Below are 19,181 nucleotides of genomic sequence, written 5' to 3'. Positions count from 1 at the left end.
AGTTCTCAGCAAGTGACTCTGCTTCGGTTTGGAGAGGCCTCAAACACCTCACCAACTACAAGCCAAAAAACCCCCACTCCATGAATGACCTCCGCCTGGCAGACGAGCTGAATGAGTTCTACTGCAGATTCGATAGAAAATGTCCTGATCCCATCCCCCACTGCTCCACCAACCTGGGTCTGAGGACAGAAAGGGAGATGGGTTAGCAGAGAGACAGGTGAAGTGACAGGCAGACTGGTATGCAGACAGACAGGTACTTACTCCAGTCGGTAACAAGAGGTTTACTCAGACTTATGTGCTCCACCACACACGACATCTTCTCTCCAGACCTGCTGACACACAAACCAGCACATCAGTGGTTGTCCTCATCAACCTGGACCTGGACTAACTGGACTTATCAGAGCTCAAGCTAGCTGGACCTGGACCACCTGCCAGCTCGTCGGTAGAAGTGACCCCGGTGGTCTCTGGCCGTCCGTCTCTGGTCCACCTCACTATGATCTTCTTGGGGTAGAAGTCAGACGCTGCAGACCAACATGGACAAAGGTCCACCACCAGGGGGCGTCTCAGAGTGCAGCCTGACGTAGGGCTCAGCTGGAGACAATATATGACATGGTGAGGGTTTGTTCTATGAGCTCACAGGTACGAGTATTAGTACTAGGAGTACTTAAGGTAGTAGCAGTAGTACCAGCTGCAGTACAAGTACCAGTCATGTACTTGTGTTTCAGAGATAAAAAAACACAATGTGAGGAAACTCAGGAAACTACTGTCGCACGCTGCTGGTAGAGAATCATGGGTGTGAATGGGTGAATGATGTCATGTAGTGTTAAAGCGCTTTGAGTGGTCGGAAGACTAGAAAAGTGCTATACAAGTACAGTCCATTTACCATACAGCAGAGACATACGCTGGGCTGATGTCTGCACATCTGGAGATATTAAGCTTAGCCTCCACATCTGGAGACAGGAAGCTCAACCTCCACACATGGAGACAGAAGTGAGTTGTTTGTTGTGTCTCACCATAGAACTTGACCAGTGGATGGTCCAGGGCCAGATGTTCCACCCTGCTGCTGTAGATGTCTCCCAGCTTTGGGGTGAACTCAAGGGTGGAGAACTGGTTGAAGGTTCTATCTTTGTTGAGAAAGGGAACGTTCTTGCAGGTTCCTTCAGTGACGTTCTCCTGGCTCTTGGTCCAGGAGAACGTCACTGGAGCAGGAAAGAAACCAGTCACATGACAGTTCTTCTCTCCCAGTTCCACGCCGTGCTTGCGGTAGATCATGTGACTGAAGCAGGCTAGCTGATTAGATTATATTTCTTTAAATGAGCCTCCCGGCAGTAGGGTTCAAGGAACGCATCATCAAATGAGAATAATTATCTCAACTGTTCTTAAAAACAAGCCCAAAGAGTTTCTAATTGAAACATGCAACACCCAGAAGGATGAGAGACAGTCTGTGGGACAGTGGACCTCGGCTGCAGGGTGTAGTGTTTCGGTTCCAGAAGTTCTTGTAAATAAATGATTCCTGCCTTCAGCATCAATAGCGCTTGTACAGGAAGTGATGTCATAACAGATCTTTGTGATCTGGAGAACTCTCTCTGTAAAATGTTATTCTAACTGATATCGATCCTTCATCAATGAGGAGTGATGAACTAATCCAGCAGCTCAGATGAACATCTGCGCCGGAGCAGGTTCAGGTCATTGGATGTGTTGCTATGGTGATTTAGACAAACTCTCTTCGGGGAACCGAAAAGCCTGATGTACGTCATCTCACCTGAAAATGATCCGGCTAACTCAGTGAGGAGAAACCTACGAGGAACGAGGCCCTGAAGCTAAAGAGTCTCTTTGCTTTCACTTCCTGTTCCGTCAGCAACCAATCAGAAGCAGAGCTGCAGGAGCTTCATCAGTTACCAGGAGCAGACTACAGGTTCATCAAGGTGCCTTATGGGACCATCATGGAGGTGTGGTCTCACCTGAGCAGGTTCAACAAGACAAAGCAGAATAACTTCATACTCTTCCTGGCCCCTGAGAACCTACAAGACCTTCAAGCACCTCAGGAACCTCCTCAAGGACTTGCCAAACCTCTCAAAGGCCCCAAAGACTTCCTCAAGCACCTTAGGAGGACCTTCTGGAGGAGAAACAGCATGAGGTCATGCAGATGATCAATGAACCAGGTTCTGTTATAATAAAAGGAAATCCATTTAAGGAGTATATTCATGTTTAATAACCAACATGTTAACTAGCTCCGCCTCTTTGTGTGACTCATCCTGTGTGGATGTCACACTCAGGAAATGTAGACAGGTAATGTCAGTTAGTTTTTATTTACAGGTGAGGTCAGACAGTGTTTTTGTTTACAGGTGAGGTCAGACAGCCTCCAGGTGCAGACAGGTGAGCTGTAGGGGAGGAGTCACCCTGGTCATGAAGTCCCGTTCTCCTCTGCTGAATCTCTTCATCTCTGAAACAAACATGAACCTGGTCAACATGGCCGCCGGTCTGCAGGTGGTCCCCGGGTCAGAGGTCAGAGGTTCCTACCTTCTGATCGCTGCTGGTTTGGTTTTCTGCAGGTGAGAGACAGCTGACGACACACAACATCACTGCTGCACAGACACAACAGGAAGTGGAGGAGAGGGTCATCAGAGTCGCACACCTGAGAGAGACACACATGTGATTACACGTGTAAATACACACAGGTAATCATCACCGGTTCCTGTCAAGTGGACTGACCAAGCTCCGCCCCCGGGGATAGACGCGGACGTGACCTCTGACTCTTAGCGCTCTCTGAAGTCCCTCCCACTTAGAATCAGCCAATCCCAGCAGAGGAGGAACCAGAGCGCCTGAGAACCACACGTGAGCCTCACCGGTGCCGTCATCAATCACCAGCCTGATCGATCCATCAAAAAAGTACACAAGTACAGCAACATGCAGCCTACACAGTACAAGTACACAGAAATACACACATGTGAAGAGAAGAAGGCTCACTTTGCTTTGGACTGAAAGACGGACGAAGTCGATGGACACTGTGAACTGGAACAAGTCTAAAAGACAGAGACAGTGAGAGGACATGAAGACCAGCTCGTCCTCTAGTGTCCTCTAGAGGCTACAGGTTAATAACAAGGACATGAAGAGGGCTAATGTGTCCTCTACACACCACAAGGTACATAGCAAGGACAAAAAGAAGACTACAAGTATAGGTATGCGTACTACATGTATAGGTTCTACATGTATGCGTACTACATGTATACGTACTACATGTATGCGTACTACATGTATACGTAAGAGCCGCATTTAAGTTTATGTGAATGTATTTAATGTTCTTATGACTCTGTCGCCCCCTGTGGGAACCAGTAGAACCCAATGGTACTCAGCAGCACCCAGTAGTATCAAGTACCAGTAGCTCGTTCACCATCTGCCTTCTATTTATATTCATTTAAGTCGGTGTTTCCTGTGTTCTGACACACAGCTGGAACGGCGTTCCTTCGGTTTGTTATCAAGCCGCTGCAGACACGCGTCTCCATTTCCTCACGCAATTGACGTTTTGTCTTTATTTCACGCAGCAAAGCGTTAACTAAATATACAATCAGATATTGTGATAAACGATTCTGCAGCTCTTCTGCGTTGCATCATGACGTCAAATTGAGACAACAAGAAGCGTCAATCTAACAAATACTTTTCAATATACACATTACATATGCAGAATGAGCACAAGTCTAAAATTAAATAATGAATATTTCCCAAATTCCAATAAACTAATGTACACGCTTCTGGCTCACAGATGGGAAACACTGTAAATAAACTTAACAGTTAATATATTGTTCACAGTTTGAAGGTGAAACGTCCAAAGCTGTGGTAAGCAAAGAGATTTGTATTTATTTCTATTTACAGTATTGTTTAATCAGTTAATATATTGTTCAATTTGAAGAAGAAAACACGGCATTGCCAATAACAAAACCACTTTCTTCAATGTCATCAATCGTATCGGTTTTAGCACTGGTATCGAAAAAAAAACAAAAAAACAATACCGGTCCCTAGCAGTACCCAGTAGAACCCAGTAGAACCCAGATGAGTAAAGCACCTGCAGGTAGAGACTCCCACACAGCGAGCAGCTCCACTGCAGCTGCAGGAACAGGAAACACACCACATGACCTCTGACCCGACCCACAATGCCGCTCTGTTCTCTGCCCACTGCCCACACACCCAGGTGCATCATGGGAGCAGGAGGAGGCCGGACAGAGCTGGAACAGATCAACACAAACGGATCAATAAGTGATGAAGTATGAAAGTGAACACCGGTTATTGATCCTTGGTGCTACCTCGTATCTCCCAGTGACATCACAGTCACGCAGCTGACAGGAAGAGAGCGGCAGTACACGCCTCCTGACCTGCACACGCACATGTATGTAAGACAAGTTAAGTGTGTTTGCTGTTGTGGTTTCTTGACTTCTTCTGCCTTAAGATTAAAATATTACCTTTAGGTCAAAGTACATTTTTAAACAATTTCATTTTAAACTCTCAGTCAGTGGCACTGATTCAGGACTAAGAACATTTAGAGACTGTGTTACCTGGACACTCTCCGCTGGAAGCCAGAGAGCAGCAGTGTGTTGCCAGGCAACAGGCCAGATGGGTAGAGGGTGTGGCTCAAGTCCAGGTACACCTGAAGAGTCCTCCCAGTTTGGTCCCACACTGTGAGTCGCACACCAGCACACACACCTGCAGCAGTGCTACTGGTCCGGTCACTGAGACTGATCCTGTCACACACCCGAGCCTGAAAACACACCATATCTGACCTGCACGCACGCGCACACGCACACGCACACGCACACAGCAGTGAGTCTGAATACACGGCAACTGCAGTGCCGGATTAATCATATCATTTAGATATTGATCCAATCAATCAGACTACCTGGAGTCCAAGACCTCAGAGACAGAGAGGACTGTGGGCGAGAGAGCCTGACAACAGAGAGAGAGAGAGATAAACTCCACATCCTCACCTTTTTATTTCATCTGTATCTGGTTCTTATTTTATCAGCTGATGCAGATGTGTGCTACCTGCAGCGGTTGGCGTGTCAAAGTGTGGAGCCTCCAATTGGATCGGACCTGAAGGGTGGGGTCTGTGTGAAGCTCCACCCCCCCCTGTCCAGAAACACCACGCCCAATTAAAACACTGGGATCCTGATGGACAGACACACAGCGACCGATCGGCTTGATCATCTGACAGTGATCAATGATGCACCGATGACCCTGACCAGCATTAGTCTTTAACGCTGACGAGTCAGTCAGAGAGCTCGCGCTCTCATTTCATCTACTCTCATTGATTAATGAATAGAAACACCTCCTCTTTAAAACCATCCAACACGGCCTCAACTCTTAGCAGCCAATCACCTGCAGCTGCTCCACCCGGAGCCCCGCCCCCCAGTGACATCAGTGTTTACCTGTGTGTTGGGGGCAGTGAGTCTGTAGAAACATCCGGGCTGGAGGAGAGGAAACCAGCGAGCGGACCCACCGGAGAGAACCAGGACCACCTGCCGACAGACGGGTACCAGGTCACCCTCAACACAGCTGCATCATGGGATGTTTCAGGTCAGTGTCTCACTTTGTCCTCGCGCTCTGTCTCCGTCTCTCTGTCTGTCACTGGTCCGTTCTTTGGGTCCCGCCCCCAGCTGACCACTGGACCAACCACAGCGGCTCTGACTGAGAAGCAGTGTGTTAGCCCCACCCCCTGCACCTTCTGGACCACACCCTCCTTCTGCTCCACCCTGATCACCAAGGAGACGCAGGGTCTGAAGCCGCCACCCACAGGGCCGGTAGTCACGGTAACGGAGGCTTTTCTTCTCTTCCTCCCTGCAGTCGTAGCTCCCTCCATCTCCTCTTCTTCTACAGTCTGTTTCCTCTCTGTGACATCACCTCCTAACTCCTCCCCCCTCTGTCCCAGGTGTGTAGCCATGGCAACAGATGGACTCAGGATGTGGAGGTGGTCCAGAGAAAACTGCAGGTAGACTCTGTCTCACACACACACACACACAAAATCAATAGGTTGTCAGAACACACACAATAGTGTGTGTGTGTGTGTGTGTGTGTGTGTGTACCTGCAGTGTTTATGTGTGATGTACTTGTCCTGGTTGAGGTGTTGGTAGGAGGGGAAATCTGATTGGAGGAACCTCTCCGTTACCATGGTGAACTGCTCGACACACACCAGACAGCCTGCAGCACACACACACACACACACACACACACACTTTATCTGGGCGGATTGTGTAAATACAGTTTTTTACTCTGATGACTGTCACGCAGCAGCTAACGATAGCTAGCGCTTGGTTAGCTACAGCAGCTAGCTAACCATTTACCTTCTATTTAAGTCAGTGTTTAAGCCCCATTGAGCTGCAGAAACGTGACTTTGTTTCCTCACGCGAATGACAGCAGAACGTTTGATTCTTTTCGGTTTGTCTTTATTTTACGCAGCAAAGCATAAACTAAATATACAAGTAATACATTCCGTCACACGGCAGATAAACGATGTGCTCTCGTGCGTCATGCAGCTCTGCTGTGTTGCAGCTGCTGCAATATGACGGTGATACAGAGACAAACAAGCGTCAATCCAACATAAATGCTTATAAACGTTACATCTCTTTAGTTTCAGGTCCAGTTTAGTTCAGTTGAAGAAAAAAAATGGCCTTGGCTATGAAACCCCCCCCCCCCCCCCACAAAAAAACACCTTTCTTTAATGTCGTCAAGTATCGGTTCAGGCACCGGTATCGTTTTAAGTATCATTGGGGCACCGGTATCGTAACAAACCCAAACGGTACCATCTCTAAACCCTGGTTGACTTTGACCTTTGACCTGTGTGTGGTACCTATCCAGGCGGTGTTGAAGGCCGCCCTCTGACCTCCCTCCCGGCTGGTTTCCGTGACGACGCAGGCCACGGCTCCCGTCGCGTCTCTGAGCTGCACAGTTGGTTCAGACGTCTGTGTCGGGAGCTCCAGCAGCCCGACCAGCAGGGGGCGCCGCCTGCCCCACGACACACGTACTGATCAGCTGCTGATCGGTGTGTGATACTGTAGTACTACATATACACACTATGTACTACTATGCTGTCATTCACTCTGCTGACATCTACAGTCTGCTACTTCACAACCAATCAACCAACATGTACCCGAGTGCGTCTCCGGTCCGGGGCCCATCCCGGAGGGCAGAGGTCAAGGTCCTGCAGGACCAGGCCAGCGCCGTATTGAGCTGAGACCGGGACAGACTGGATCCACCAGGAGGCAGAAGGGAGCTCAGCGAGACCGAAGACCAGCACTCAGAATGCAGAGACCCAATGAGGACGGATACACTGAGGTACTGATGGACTGCAGGGTCAGTACTGTACTACAGACAGAGACACCGCAGGGTCAGTACTGTACTACAGACAGAGACACTGCAGGGTCAGTACTACAGACAGAGACACTGCAGGGTCAGTACTACAGACAGAGACACTGCAGGGACAGTACTACAGACAGAGACACTGCAGGGTCAGTACTGTACTACAGACAGAGACACCGCAGGGTCAGTACTGTACTACAGACAGAGACACTGCAGGGTCAGTACTACAGACAGAGACACTGCAGGGACAGTACTACAGACAGAGACACTGCAGGGACAGTACTACAGACAGAGACACTGCAGGGACAGTACTACAGACAGAGACACTGCAGGGTCAGTACTGTACTACAGAGACACTGCAGGGTCAGTACTGTACTACAGACAGAGACACTGCAGGGACAGAGAGGACTCTTTCTACCTGTGACAGAGGACAGGTGTGAGGCTCGTCCAACATCTCTGAGTAGATGTCCCTCCGTCCCCCTCGTCCTCTTCTCCACACAGACTCCATCAGCTTCCAGGACAAGGCGCTCACACTCTGCTGCTTCAGTAGGCTGGGAACCAGACTGCAGACGACAGATGTAACGACAGGTGTAACGCACACCTGTCCAGGTGTGTGTGATGGTGATCGCTCCCCTACTCACCTGTGGGCGAGTTGAGAGCTCACGTGACAGGTCCACAGATACTCTGACACGCCCGTGTTTTTCTCCAGCAGTAACCGTGGTAACCCTTCAGAATCGGGTGGCGGTGCCCCCCCCACCCTGCTGAAGGCAGTGACCCGGAGGCTGGAGCGGAGGCAGGTGCACAGCATGCTGGGAGGAAAGTCAGGACAGGGCCGGTACAAGAAGTGGACATGATGGAGCTGAAGGGGAGACATTCAAAAGAGAGAATGAGGCCCAGTCCAAGTGTCCCCCCTGACCCCTGACCCCTCAGGGACTCACTGGGCCGGGACCCACACCGGGACCCAGACCGGGACCCACACCCGTACCGGGACCCACCTCCACAGAGTCTCCTGCCCTCAGTTTTCTCCTGGTTGCCGGCTGATAGGCCAGACACAGCCCCACCTTCCTGTCAATCACATACAGTCCGGCTCCATCACTCACCACCTGAGTCACTGTGCCCTATCAGAAGAGAGGGGCGGGGCTTAGCACAGAGGTCACATTAACAGATAACAATCTTGTGTTCTCTGTACTTCACCTGGTAACTGATGACTCGGGACTTTTTCATCCTGAGACCTGCTTTGTCCGTCTCAGGCTCCACCTCCTCGCAGTCTTCATTGTCAACATGTGACATCACCAGAGGTGGGGGCGTGTCTAACAGTGTGTCAGTGTGTGTGTAGTTTGTGTGCAGTTCAGACTGTTCGGTCACACACAGGATGTTGTTTCCTCTCCAGCCTCGTAGGACACACACACGCAACGCCGTCACACACACACTTAGACCAACGTACACACACTGAGTCCACCACTGCCTGCTGATGTCCTGCAGAGAGACACAGACTCGTGATAGTTCAGAGACCTCAGAGAGCAGCAGGTGTTCACTGACCTCACACACCTTGACGAGGACCCGGACCGTGTGAGACTCGTCAGTCAGCCAGAAGCAGAAGAAGGTCGTTCCTGCCACGACCAGCTGAGGGCACACAGAACCCACCAGACCGAAGACGGAGATACGTTGTCCACGGGTCCTGGGAGACAGACGGGCGGAGAGCGAGAGACATGCAGTGACAGACTCCGTGTTTGGTGACATGTTGAGCCCTCAGGGGTCCTGAATACTCCGTAGGGCTGTCAACGAATATTCTATATATTGAACTATTATACACCAATGTAAAAAAAAAAAACGGCGGGCGCGCGCCTGACTACCGACTGTATATCGCATGAATAAAATAGACCAGACGGCTACGACACTTCATGCACTGGGTTGATTATTATATCGCTCGCTCGCAGCGTTCAACGTCGCTACTGGAGAACCTTCAGTTTCATCACTGCAGGAAGCCGGACGTGTTTGGGACAAGAATCGTGACCTTAAACTGCACAGAACCCTTGATCAGCATCTGTTTATTGTTCATTCAAACCGCTTTGCGCTGAGAGCGTGTGTGTGTGTGTGTGTGTGTGTGTGTGTGTGTGTGTGAGAGATCTGCGGTCGTGGTCGTTTAACAATTGGATTATTTGTGTAGGTAATATGTTGTTAAATATGTTTAAACTTAAACATTTAAACAAATAAATTACCTATAAAGTAGTTATGTCTCGTTGTATAAATTTGTCCTGTTATTGACGTCTTTTTTTAAAGCGAAATGTCCTTTTGAGCAATTTTGACAACCCTACACCTCAGAGGTTAGAGGTCACCTGAGACACGCGACTCACCTGTTGTCCAGTAAACCAGCAGCCTCTCTGACTCCAACTGCCCTGCTAAGCCCCGCCCCTTCTCCAGGACGAGCAGCCAATCCCTGCTCAAGATCAGGACACAACAGTGCAGGAGAACCAATTAGCTCCACGTAGCCTCTGACCTCCTGGTTCTGCCCCGGGGCATTGTGGGGGATGTAGTTCCAATGAGGGAGGAAGACAGGACGGTTCAGCCACAGAGGAGAGGGAGACAGGCACTGGGGAGAGAGCGAGAGACAGGTGAGACGCACCTGAACACATCACAAGCTGTGTCTCAAAGGCGCTAGGCTGCATCCTTGTAGCCTGCATCCTTGTAGCCTGCATCCTTCAGCAGCCTCCGTGGACCTGGTCCAGGCTGGTCCTCCAACAACCACATACGCTGAACCGAGCGGTCTCTGAAATGGGACGGTCTGTCCTACGGGGGGACGTCCCTCCGCTGCTCCTGTTGCCTAGCAACCTGCTGATCTTAACAATAAAAGCCTTAAAGCGCAGATAAACTTCTTATTTCATTTAGGAAGAGACGCTTCTCCTCCGGACCACGATATGTTTCTGAGAGAAGAACATTTTCCAGTTTATTTTTAATTCAAATTAAGTTAATGTAAAATACTTTACACTAATACTATGAATACTAATTTAGAATTAACTTCAGCTAAAATGAATATTGCAATCTTAAGGCAGAGGAGATTCCATCAATAAAAACAAGCTTAATGTCAGTAGACACAACGTTCTCCTTCAGCTCGCTGCTCTAAATGTGAAGTTACTTCATAATCACACCACAAAACAAAAGGAGAAACACAAGCTCAGTTCTTTTTTGTATTTATTCTTCACGGTTACGGTCTTCGAAAGTCATGTTTCAGGTTCCTTCCTGTCTACCTGAGCTCACTTTGATCCATTCCTGTTGATAATATAAAGTATAATATTATTATGATATTAGTCAGCCTCTAAAGTGTGAAAGTTGAGTCATTAAAGTGACTTTTCACTGATAACGAGAGACGAGCGTCTGCTCACAGCGCAGCGGCTCCCGGTAACGTGAGCTGCTCGTTGTGCGTCTGTTAGAAATGTGTGTAGTACGTTGATGTTCATAAGAACAGTACATGGACCCGGGGGGCTCGGGTGAGGGTCCGGCCCCGGGGCCGTACGTAACGTTACCACTCAGCAGTTTATTCTAGCGTCTTATGTGTATTTAACAACACGACATCGGTTACCAACGTCGTGTAACTTTACGCATCACAGGCTCACCTCGCACCCGAACGCATCACAGGCTCACCTCGCACCCGAACGCATCACAGGCTCACCTCGCACCCGAACGCATCACAGGCTCACCTCACACCTGACACTGCCGCTGGCGTCCGTCAGCCTCCACTCTCCGGCCGGCCCCTCTCTCAGACAGCCAATCAGCAGCAGGTTGACCCGCGGTAGGGCCAGGTGACCCGGCAGAGAAAGCTCCGCCTCCTTTTCCCACGCTCGCTGCTGATTGGTGGTCCAGGAAGGGTTGCTGACACAGGCCAGGTGCTGCAGGGAGAGCAGCCCTGAGACTGACACCGGTCTGGCGGCGGGGTCACAAGAGGTCAAAGGTCACATTGGAATTCCAAGTTGTTGATGAAAACAAAAGCACATGCAGTGAATATCCCAGAATGCAGTGGCAGAGACGACAATGTTCAAAGCAGCTTTACATTCATAATAATAATAGTGATGACAAAGGTCGTACCTGTAGCTCACAGGTAAGACGTGTGTGACAGCCATGTTCTCTTGGAGCTTCCTCACCAAACACACACTGAGCTGATCGGCACACACACCTGAAACAGATGAACCCTGACTCATTACTGACCTCAGGTCAGTGGACAGGTGTCCATCAGTGAAGACAAAGTACTTTGATCTCTGACCTTATGAGGAAAGAGCCAAAGATCAGCGAGTAAAACATATCATATTTCAGATGTTGTCATGGTGACGTGACGTGTGGCAGCAAAGTGATGCCCCCCATATTTACACCATTTAAACACTCGACCACCGACCAGGTGACCTCGGTGAGTCCCTGAGTCAGGGGTCAGGGGGGAGATTGAAATTGGGCCACTGATTGGCAGACTGACCTGTCACTGCGTCATCAGCAGCTAGAGGGGCGGGTTCAGAGAGCTCAGGACACAGGTGTTCTGAGATGAAGCCGAATATCTCCTTTAACCAGATGGTCTCCTGCAGGAGGACATTTATGATATCATAAACCCGCCATCATCTAATCAATAAGTAAACCCAGTGAATCTCTTCTGTTATTACTGAGGAGTCAGAAGAGAGACATTATTAAATGTAAATGAAAAGTTACTTACAGCTTCCCCGCGGGCCCTGAACCGATCCAGGAACAGCTGCAGGGAGTCCATGTGCACAGCTGACCGGTATCGATCATTTTACGAAGACAGAACGTGTCGCTCCTCGGAGAACCGTAAAGTCACCATCACGCGGTAAAAAGTCTTCAAAGTCTACTTCCTGTTAAACTACGGTGTCCGCAGAGGGTCAGCGCACACGGAACGTGTGAACCGCTTTTTACTAATAAGCGTTGGTTTCTGACATATAACAGCATATCGTTTTTTATAAATATGATCTATTCGGACTTTCAGATGTTTCTGAAATGTTTATCCAGGTTTAGACATACTAATGCATACGATCTGAACACGTATTATCAGGTTAACATCTTATTCTGATAATGTCTAATATTGATCTGATGTTTGATAATTACATTCAAAAGATTTCCTCACCGAATGAAAACACGTTATATTTTAAAAGAAAATATATTTAATTGAAAATGTCATAGTGATATCTAAATTACAATAGTGTATTTTCTATTTTCACAGTCATGTCATGTCACAGACATGTTTGTCATCATATTTTTTATGAGGAGGAAAACATTTAAAACGATGAACATGATAAACACAACAATATTGATAAATATGGCAAACATGATAATAATGGTAAACATAATAGACATAATAATCATTAATAGGATAATAATGGTACATACAATGAATATGATGAACATAATTAACATAATGAACATGATAAACATAAGGAATATGATAATAATGATAAACGTGATCAATATAACAAACATTATCATCAAGATAAACATGACACACATGGTATTGATTACAAACATGATACACATTACAATAAAGATTAACATGATAAATATAATAACCATAATGAGCCATCTTCAGGTTTGAGGGTTTATATCTAGTGATGATACATAAACTGAGGTACCTCATTCCCTTAACAACATTTCAATTTTCTGTTACCCTGAATAGTGGTCTAACACCGTAAATAATAAATAAAACCACCATCTTCATCCATCCGCTGTTGTGTGTGATCCCGCCTCCATCTCTTCACAGATTGGCTGGTTGATTTGACAAACCCAAATACTGACCAATCGAAAGTAGAAATACTTAGTAGCCCCACCCTTTTGTTCGTGTAGAAATCCCGCCCTGCTGGCGTTGCTGGGCAGGCGGAGCCGTGTAGCAACGAGGTTTGACCTGCGGCTCCGCGAGCCAATCACAGGCGAGTAATGAGACGAGCTCCGCCCAGGTTGCCCGGCTGCGTTCCCGCCCTCTGTGTAGGAATGACTAACATGGGCGTTACTGGGAGGCGGGACCAGGCTCGAGCTCGATCCATTTTGAAAAAGAGCCATAGTCTCCAGTTGCTGCTTCATCTACCAAACAACAACAAGAACAGAGAACCCCCAAATCCCGAACACCGAGCCAGTCTGCTTCAGCCTGTAGCCGGCCGTCCAGACAAGTGAGTACTCCGCTCGTACCGCCGGACCCGGGTCACGTTGATCACTGACGATGAGCTCGGTCTGGTTACCAGTGACGGCCAGAACCTTGCAATAAAAGGTCCGCCAATAAACATGCAAACTGGGATAAAATCACCGCTGCCCGGTCCAAAGCCGGCCTCCGTGCGGTGCGCGCATGTCCTGAGTGCATGAACCTTTAGGTTCGTGCACTCAGTGGACTTTCCGGGATGGGTCGTTGTCAACACGAAACGCCCATTATGTAGTGTGATGGCCAGGATATAGTCCCGTCCCGTCCACACAACACTGACCTCTCCGGGGCATAGCCGGTCCCCTGTGTTGAAAATGGGCAGCGGCGGTACTGATCCATTTACGCTGCAAAAAAGCTTTGTTATAAAGCGGTGAAGTCCACAGTCTGGTAGCGAAGTTGTTATTATGTGATGTAAGGGTTCGTCTGATGCTAGCGGGGATGGACGGGGACGTTAGCCTGATGCTAGCGTGGATGGATTGGGACGTTAGCCCGATGCTAGCGTGGATTGATGGGGATATTAGCCTGATGCTAGCGTAGGGGGATGGGGCAGCTAGCTCTGCAGAGGGCGGGAAGCAAATGGTGGCCCATTGTTCTGTCGGAGCTAGCCCGTTAGCACGGCTAGGCTAGCCGCATTAGATGGCCGGAGAAGACGCGGCTAGCTTTACTCTCCGTTCATCTCTACGGCTCAGGCTCCCAGTCACAGGCGGCCAGGAAGGACCGGGAAGCGGCGGGACGCCGGCGCACCGACCCGGGCCACAGAGGGTTGGGTCCGGGTCGATGGGCCTCCCAGAGCCGCGGTAGATAAAATGGATCCCCACTTCTTTGTTATTCCCGATCAGCCGGTAGCCCCGGATGGCCGTTAGCTCACCGATTAACGGACGTTTAACGGAAGATCTAATGAGTCAATACAACTTCTCGACACATTTACATTATGACCCACGGTGAAAATGTCATGTTTTAACTCATTACAAATTGCACATTTCTCTTTATTACTGTTATCTGGTGTGTTTTATTCACCTTGTGATCTTTGGGATTAGTGATTATTTCAGCTACTATGAAACATTATGTCGATATCTATGATCGAATTGTCTGTCTGAAGAATGTACCAATAATTATTTTGTCAAAGCAGACTCTTTCTGATTTTTATATATATTATATGTATGTATATTTAATACCGTTTTCTTTGTTTCGGGGTCATTTGTTTTTAATCTATCGATTGATTCACTAAATGATAAATATTTAAGGTTATTGACAGACTTTACGTTGTAATTAAATTGTATCACACCATCACTTTTGTGTGACAGCTGAACCCCCCTTTCTGTCTGTTAATGTCTCCCTGCGTCCCGTCCATCAGGACGCCACTATGATGCGTAAAGACGTCAACAAGCCGAAGGGGAAGACGTCGGCCTACGCCTTCTTCGTCCAGACGTGTAGAGAAGAACACCGGAAGAAGAACCCGGAGCAGTCCGTCAACTTCGCCGAGTTCTCCAAGAAGTGCTCCGAGAGGTGGAAGGTGAGACGGAGAGGACACCAGTGGACAGACAGAGTGGAGACAAGTAGACAGACGGATAGGCATGGGTGAGACAGGGAGGACAAGAGGAGACAAACGGACAGACACACAGTAGACGGACGAATATGAGATGAGACAGGTGGACGGACATGTTGCTGTCAGTTGGAGCTTCAGTAGTATCTGCTGAATATGATGATGTTACATGATGATATTAAGAAGATATGTGTGATATCAGAGGGTCACATGACCCCAGAGGTTCGGCATGTTTGTGAAATGACTAACTGACCTCTGATCAGGTCAAAGGTCGCGTGCTCACTGCGTGCTGTCGTTCCAGTCGCTCACGGCCAGCGATAAGAAGTGTTTCGAGGACATGGCGAAGGCCGACAAGGTGCGCTACAACAGCGAGATGAGAGACTACATCCCACCCAAGGGCTTCGGCAAGAGGGGCCGCAAGAAGAAAGACCCCAACGCTCCCAAGAGACCCCCGTAAGTGTGAGACCACCACACCGGGCTGTGCACCGCTACACCTGACAGAGTAACTCTTCTCTGACATGTGAGCACGCGAGCACATCACGCCGGCCTTGGCCACTAGTCCACTGGCTCCCTGTTTGTTTCAGGATTGAATTTAAAATTGTATTAACTGTTTATAAAATTTTAAATGGGTTGTCGCCTTCCTACTTGTCGTACATGTCCACACACCTATCAGAGCACTGAGGTCGTCTAATCAGATGCTCCTCCATGTAAGAACAGCTCGGACCATTGCAACCTCCCTGCTTAAGACCCACTATTATTCTTTGGCTTTTAATTCAAGTTGAGCTTTGATATTTTGACTTTATTCTTTCTCTGTCAGATATTTTGTATTGTACATTGTGCTCTGTCTGTGTTTTATTGTCTCGCTGCTTGTTAAGCACCGAGGTTGTTTTTAAAATAAAATTGAACTTGAACTGTGTGTGTGTGTGTGTGTGTGCGTGCGCGTGTGCGCGTGCAGGTCTGCGTTCTTTGTGTTCTGCAGCGAGTACCGCCCCAGTGTGAAGCAGCAGTATCCGGGTCTCTCTATAGGCGACTGTGCCAAGCGTCTGGGGGAGATGTGGAGCAAGCTGACCCAGTCGGACAAGCTGCCCTACGAGGAGAAGGCCCAGAAGCTACGGGAGAAGTACGACCGGGTGAGTCGCCCTGAGATTAAGACCTTTGTGTTATTACACGCCGCCCCCGGGTCCGCCTCCCACTATCACAATGAGTAAATGCGTCCGTCCTGCAGGACATGGTGGCGTACCGCGGAGGAGGAACAACGTATGCTCGGAATCCTGGCTCTTCAGCTCAGGGAGGAGAGGAAGAGGAGGATGACGAGGGAGAGGACGACGACGATGATGACGACGAGTGAGAGAGAGAGTGTGAGTGCGAGAGCGTCTGTACAGTCATTTTAAAGATAATCTCACCAAGCTTCAACCATGTAACCCGTAGCAACCAGGTGTCCGATCGGGGAAGCTGTGAGATATCAAATATAAACGTCCTCCTCATTGTGTCTTTAAAGACAGACTGTCTCCTCTACCAGAGGGAGGACGGAATATAAGACATCTTCTGACTTTTAAAGACCAATTAGTAAGAAAAGAATCAGCTGATGTTCAAGTCTCTGACAGGTCACATGACCAAACTGGAGTTTCTTTATAAACACCTGATTTAAAGTGTGTGTGTGTGTGTGTGTGTGTGTTCGTTGACCAGACAACAGTAAAGTAACACCCCCCGTCACTGTTACCATGGTTACCGCAGCACCCTCCAATCCCCCCCACCCCCCCCCCGTGGAACCATGAAACCTAAGGCCCCTCTTCCTGCTCTTCATCATGATGATGATCTTGTTGTTTCGCATTTCTTATTGGAGTTGTTTTCTGTTCTTTGTTCACGGTCATTGTAGAAACTTTTATAATAAAACGACCACCTGAGGAAAAAATCCAGGGTCTCTTTGTTCTTCTTCACCCATCGAACATCTGGATCTGGATAGAGATGAGCCACACTTCAAAATAAAAGCACCAGTAGTTCTCAGGCCCGTCGACCCTCCGGCTGCTGGGGTCCGGGGCCCCTGGCCAGCCTCCATCAGCAGTGGCCTTACTGGTCAGCGGGAGGTGGGTTAGTTGTCATAATGGTGTCAGCTGTTGTCACTGCAGATGTCCGTAACCATCTCTCGTGCAGCTCTATGATTCATGCTGTTATGTAATAGTCACCTGACACATCTCGCCGTAGCGACGGCTGCTATCTGACTAGCAGTCAGCATTGGTGTCATGAGCATCTGGTATCTCCAGAGGTTCCTTCAGGAAGCTCCTCCCCCTTATCCAGGCTCTCGGAGCCAATGATCCTGTGATCAATGCGATGCGTAGGTAGTTCTGAGAGAACACAGCGCGCAGTGAGACCCCCCCAGAAGACGGATACCTCAATGATGACGTTGGTATTGAAGCTGTACGAAACATCGTAGTCTTTGTTTGTATCACAGCGCTTTCCATTAACCACACAGGTTCTTTTTGTACTTTTTCTTTTCTTTTTATGTTGAACACAAGGATGTTTTCAGGCAAGAGAAATCAACCAATCACAAAGAAGTATAATGACATCATATAGCACAAGAGCTGTTCACTCTTTGGAAGAAGACGATTGGTTGAGATTACAACAGGCGGGGAGGGGCGTGTCCTGGTGGCAAAACAAGAGGCGGGCTGGATTCAACTTGTCAAATGTCCTCAGGAAGGTTCCTCACTGAGGGAACTGAAGTGGCATCGTGATGAGAGCTGTTCTGTTCTCTAATGCTATGAGGAAAGGAGCTTCAATGCTTCCTTACTTAGCTCCTTTAGCATAGGAACCACTGGAGCACCCTTTACCGAAGGAAAGGAGACGAACGTCCCACAATTCCTTGCAGCGACAATATTTAACTAGTGACGTATGGAGAAATAACGAGATCATGTGAGTAACCGTTTATGTTAATAAAGTTTTCCTTTGAACCTGTTTGTTTGTGTGTCTGCACGACTCACACTGTAACAACACATGAAGCATCTGCAGACTGACGTCCCCAACAAGCGTCTCCGCCCAAAACAGCTACGTAGCTCAGTGGAGTCCATTCCTAAACACCTGCTTTGTCTTCTCCTAACTCCTCATCAACTCTCCTAACCAGCTTTCCTTGACCCCGTGACCTTATCCACAGAGGTCAAGGACAGCTGCTTTGGAATAGACGTTAAGGGGTACTTCTTTTGACAATTCGAATCCAGCCTATGAGGTGAAGAGACAGGTGGGGGTTGTGCAACCTGGTTTCCATGGTAACAGTTATAAAGCTCAGCCACCTGATATCACAAAGACCAAAACATGTAATGACTTCCTAACCCATCAAAGTTATTCACAAATGACTTTACATACTAATTATAAACTAACAAAGACAACAAATAAAAGATATGACAACACCACTACTGTTGCCATAGTTACATCAGCTACCATCTGATTCAGCCGCTTCCATGGCAACATGCGGTTGAAGAGAAACCAGTAACTGAACTGGTTCTCAAACTAATCCAGATCCAGAACTATTAGCAATATGGTTCCTGTTCTTAACTGGTTCCTGAAGTAGATTTGTGGGAACCTGTAAAACTTTATCACATCATAAATAACCCAAATAAATAAATAAACGTTTAATAAATAGGTGACATGACTAAATAAACTCATCAGTATGATCAATCATTGGTCATGCAGATAAATCTATTGATGGAGGGACCACCTGTTGTCAGTGACATCATCACAGCAGTCCAGAATCGTAAATACAAACGGAACCACTGCCTGGGACAATCGGCCGTGTTAAAAGCTTTAGAATACAGAGGGTCAGTAAATGCATCATGAACACGGGTACAAAACAAAACAGGTGTTTGAGGGTAGATTGTGTAACTCATTTAAACACGTGTGAGTGTGTATATTTACAGTACGTGTGTGTGTGTCTATTTGTCGTTGATTCTCAGTTTGAAGGACACCCGTCCAGCGAATTTGTCTCTCTCACTGCCTTCGGCCAGAGTGTTGGAATTGATTTTACACTCCACGCTGATGTCGGTGTTCAGAGAGGCGTTCAGGAACTTCACGGCCACCAGCGGTTGAGTGTAGTTCACCTGAGATATTGAACACATCACACGGTTAAATGAC

General features: G+C 48.1%; 4 protein-coding genes across 9 annotated transcripts in view; 1 reads left to right on the top strand and 3 right to left on the bottom strand.

The window, feature by feature from the left end:
• Positions 1-49: 49 nt before the first annotated feature.
• LOC144410269 (HLA class II histocompatibility antigen, DP alpha 1 chain-like) lies at positions 50-1,408 on the bottom strand. Of its 2 annotated transcripts, XM_078105948.1 has the most exons (4): positions 1,014-1,408; positions 429-591; positions 262-329; positions 50-179 (listed from the first exon to the last, which is right to left on the bottom strand). In XM_078105948.1, the coding sequence occupies exons 1-2, from the start codon at positions 1,270-1,272 to the stop codon at positions 515-517; spliced, it is 336 nt and encodes a 111-aa protein (XP_077962074.1). In that variant the 5' UTR covers positions 1,273-1,408; the 3' UTR covers positions 50-179; positions 262-329; positions 429-514. The 2 variants fall into 2 exon arrangements, with proteins under 2 accessions (XP_077962074.1, XP_077962075.1); XM_078105949.1 differs by lacking the exon at positions 50-179 and having other exon boundaries at positions 420-591.
• Positions 1,409-2,290: 882 nt separating this feature from the next.
• ctc1 (CTS telomere maintenance complex component 1) lies at positions 2,291-12,461 on the bottom strand. 4 transcript variants are annotated; one of them, XR_013468206.1, is made up of 24 exons: positions 12,035-12,461; positions 11,804-11,903; positions 11,425-11,512; positions 11,040-11,262; positions 9,699-9,934; positions 8,893-9,022; positions 8,539-8,820; positions 8,340-8,462; positions 7,986-8,203; positions 7,763-7,907; positions 7,136-7,350; positions 6,836-6,990; positions 6,072-6,186; positions 5,579-5,984; positions 5,418-5,507; positions 5,035-5,157; positions 4,889-4,935; positions 4,548-4,750; positions 4,299-4,367; positions 4,061-4,220; positions 2,968-3,023; positions 2,713-2,869; positions 2,521-2,635; positions 2,291-2,443 (listed from the first exon to the last, which is right to left on the bottom strand). XR_013468206.1 is itself a non-coding variant. In XM_078105895.1 (24 exons), the coding sequence occupies exons 1-24, from the start codon at positions 12,083-12,085 to the stop codon at positions 2,352-2,354; spliced, it is 3,621 nt and encodes a 1,206-aa protein (XP_077962021.1). In that variant the 5' UTR covers positions 12,086-12,461; the 3' UTR covers positions 2,291-2,351. The 4 variants fall into 4 exon arrangements, 3 of the variants coding, with proteins under 3 accessions (XP_077962021.1, XP_077962022.1, XP_077962023.1); XM_078105895.1 differs by having other exon boundaries at positions 4,548-4,772; XM_078105896.1 differs by having other exon boundaries at positions 4,548-4,772; positions 5,035-5,118.
• A 740-nt stretch (positions 12,462-13,201) lies between these two features.
• On the top strand, positions 13,202-16,974 carry hmgb2b (high mobility group box 2b). 2 transcript variants are annotated; one of them, XM_040182853.2, is made up of 5 exons: positions 13,202-13,493; positions 14,874-15,032; positions 15,364-15,515; positions 16,018-16,192; positions 16,288-16,974. In XM_040182853.2, exons 2-5 carry the CDS (start codon positions 14,883-14,885, stop codon positions 16,408-16,410), a joined length of 600 nt encoding a protein of 199 aa, XP_040038787.1. In that variant the 5' UTR covers positions 13,202-13,493; positions 14,874-14,882; the 3' UTR covers positions 16,411-16,974. The 2 variants fall into 2 exon arrangements, with proteins under 2 accessions (XP_040038787.1, XP_040038788.1); XM_040182854.2 differs by lacking the exon at positions 13,202-13,493 and adding an exon at positions 13,797-14,316.
• A 562-nt stretch (positions 16,975-17,536) lies between these two features.
• atp1b2a (ATPase Na+/K+ transporting subunit beta 2a) overlaps positions 17,537-19,181 on the bottom strand; it is a 9,987-nt gene continuing 8,342 nt past the window's right edge. Inside the window, exon 8 of the mRNA XM_040182842.2 lies at positions 17,537-19,147. Coding sequence (XP_040038776.2) covers positions 18,983-19,147 — 165 coding nt within the window. The 3' untranslated portion in view covers positions 17,537-18,982. The remainder of the gene's footprint in view (positions 19,148-19,181) is intronic.

The sequence above is a fragment of the Gasterosteus aculeatus genome, chromosome 7 (genome assembly GCF_964276395.1).
Source record: "Gasterosteus aculeatus chromosome 7, fGasAcu3.hap1.1, whole genome shotgun sequence".
In the NCBI taxonomy this organism is placed as follows: Eukaryota; Metazoa; Chordata; class Actinopteri; order Perciformes; family Gasterosteidae; genus Gasterosteus; species Gasterosteus aculeatus.
This window is presented reverse-complemented; position numbering and strand designations above follow the sequence as displayed.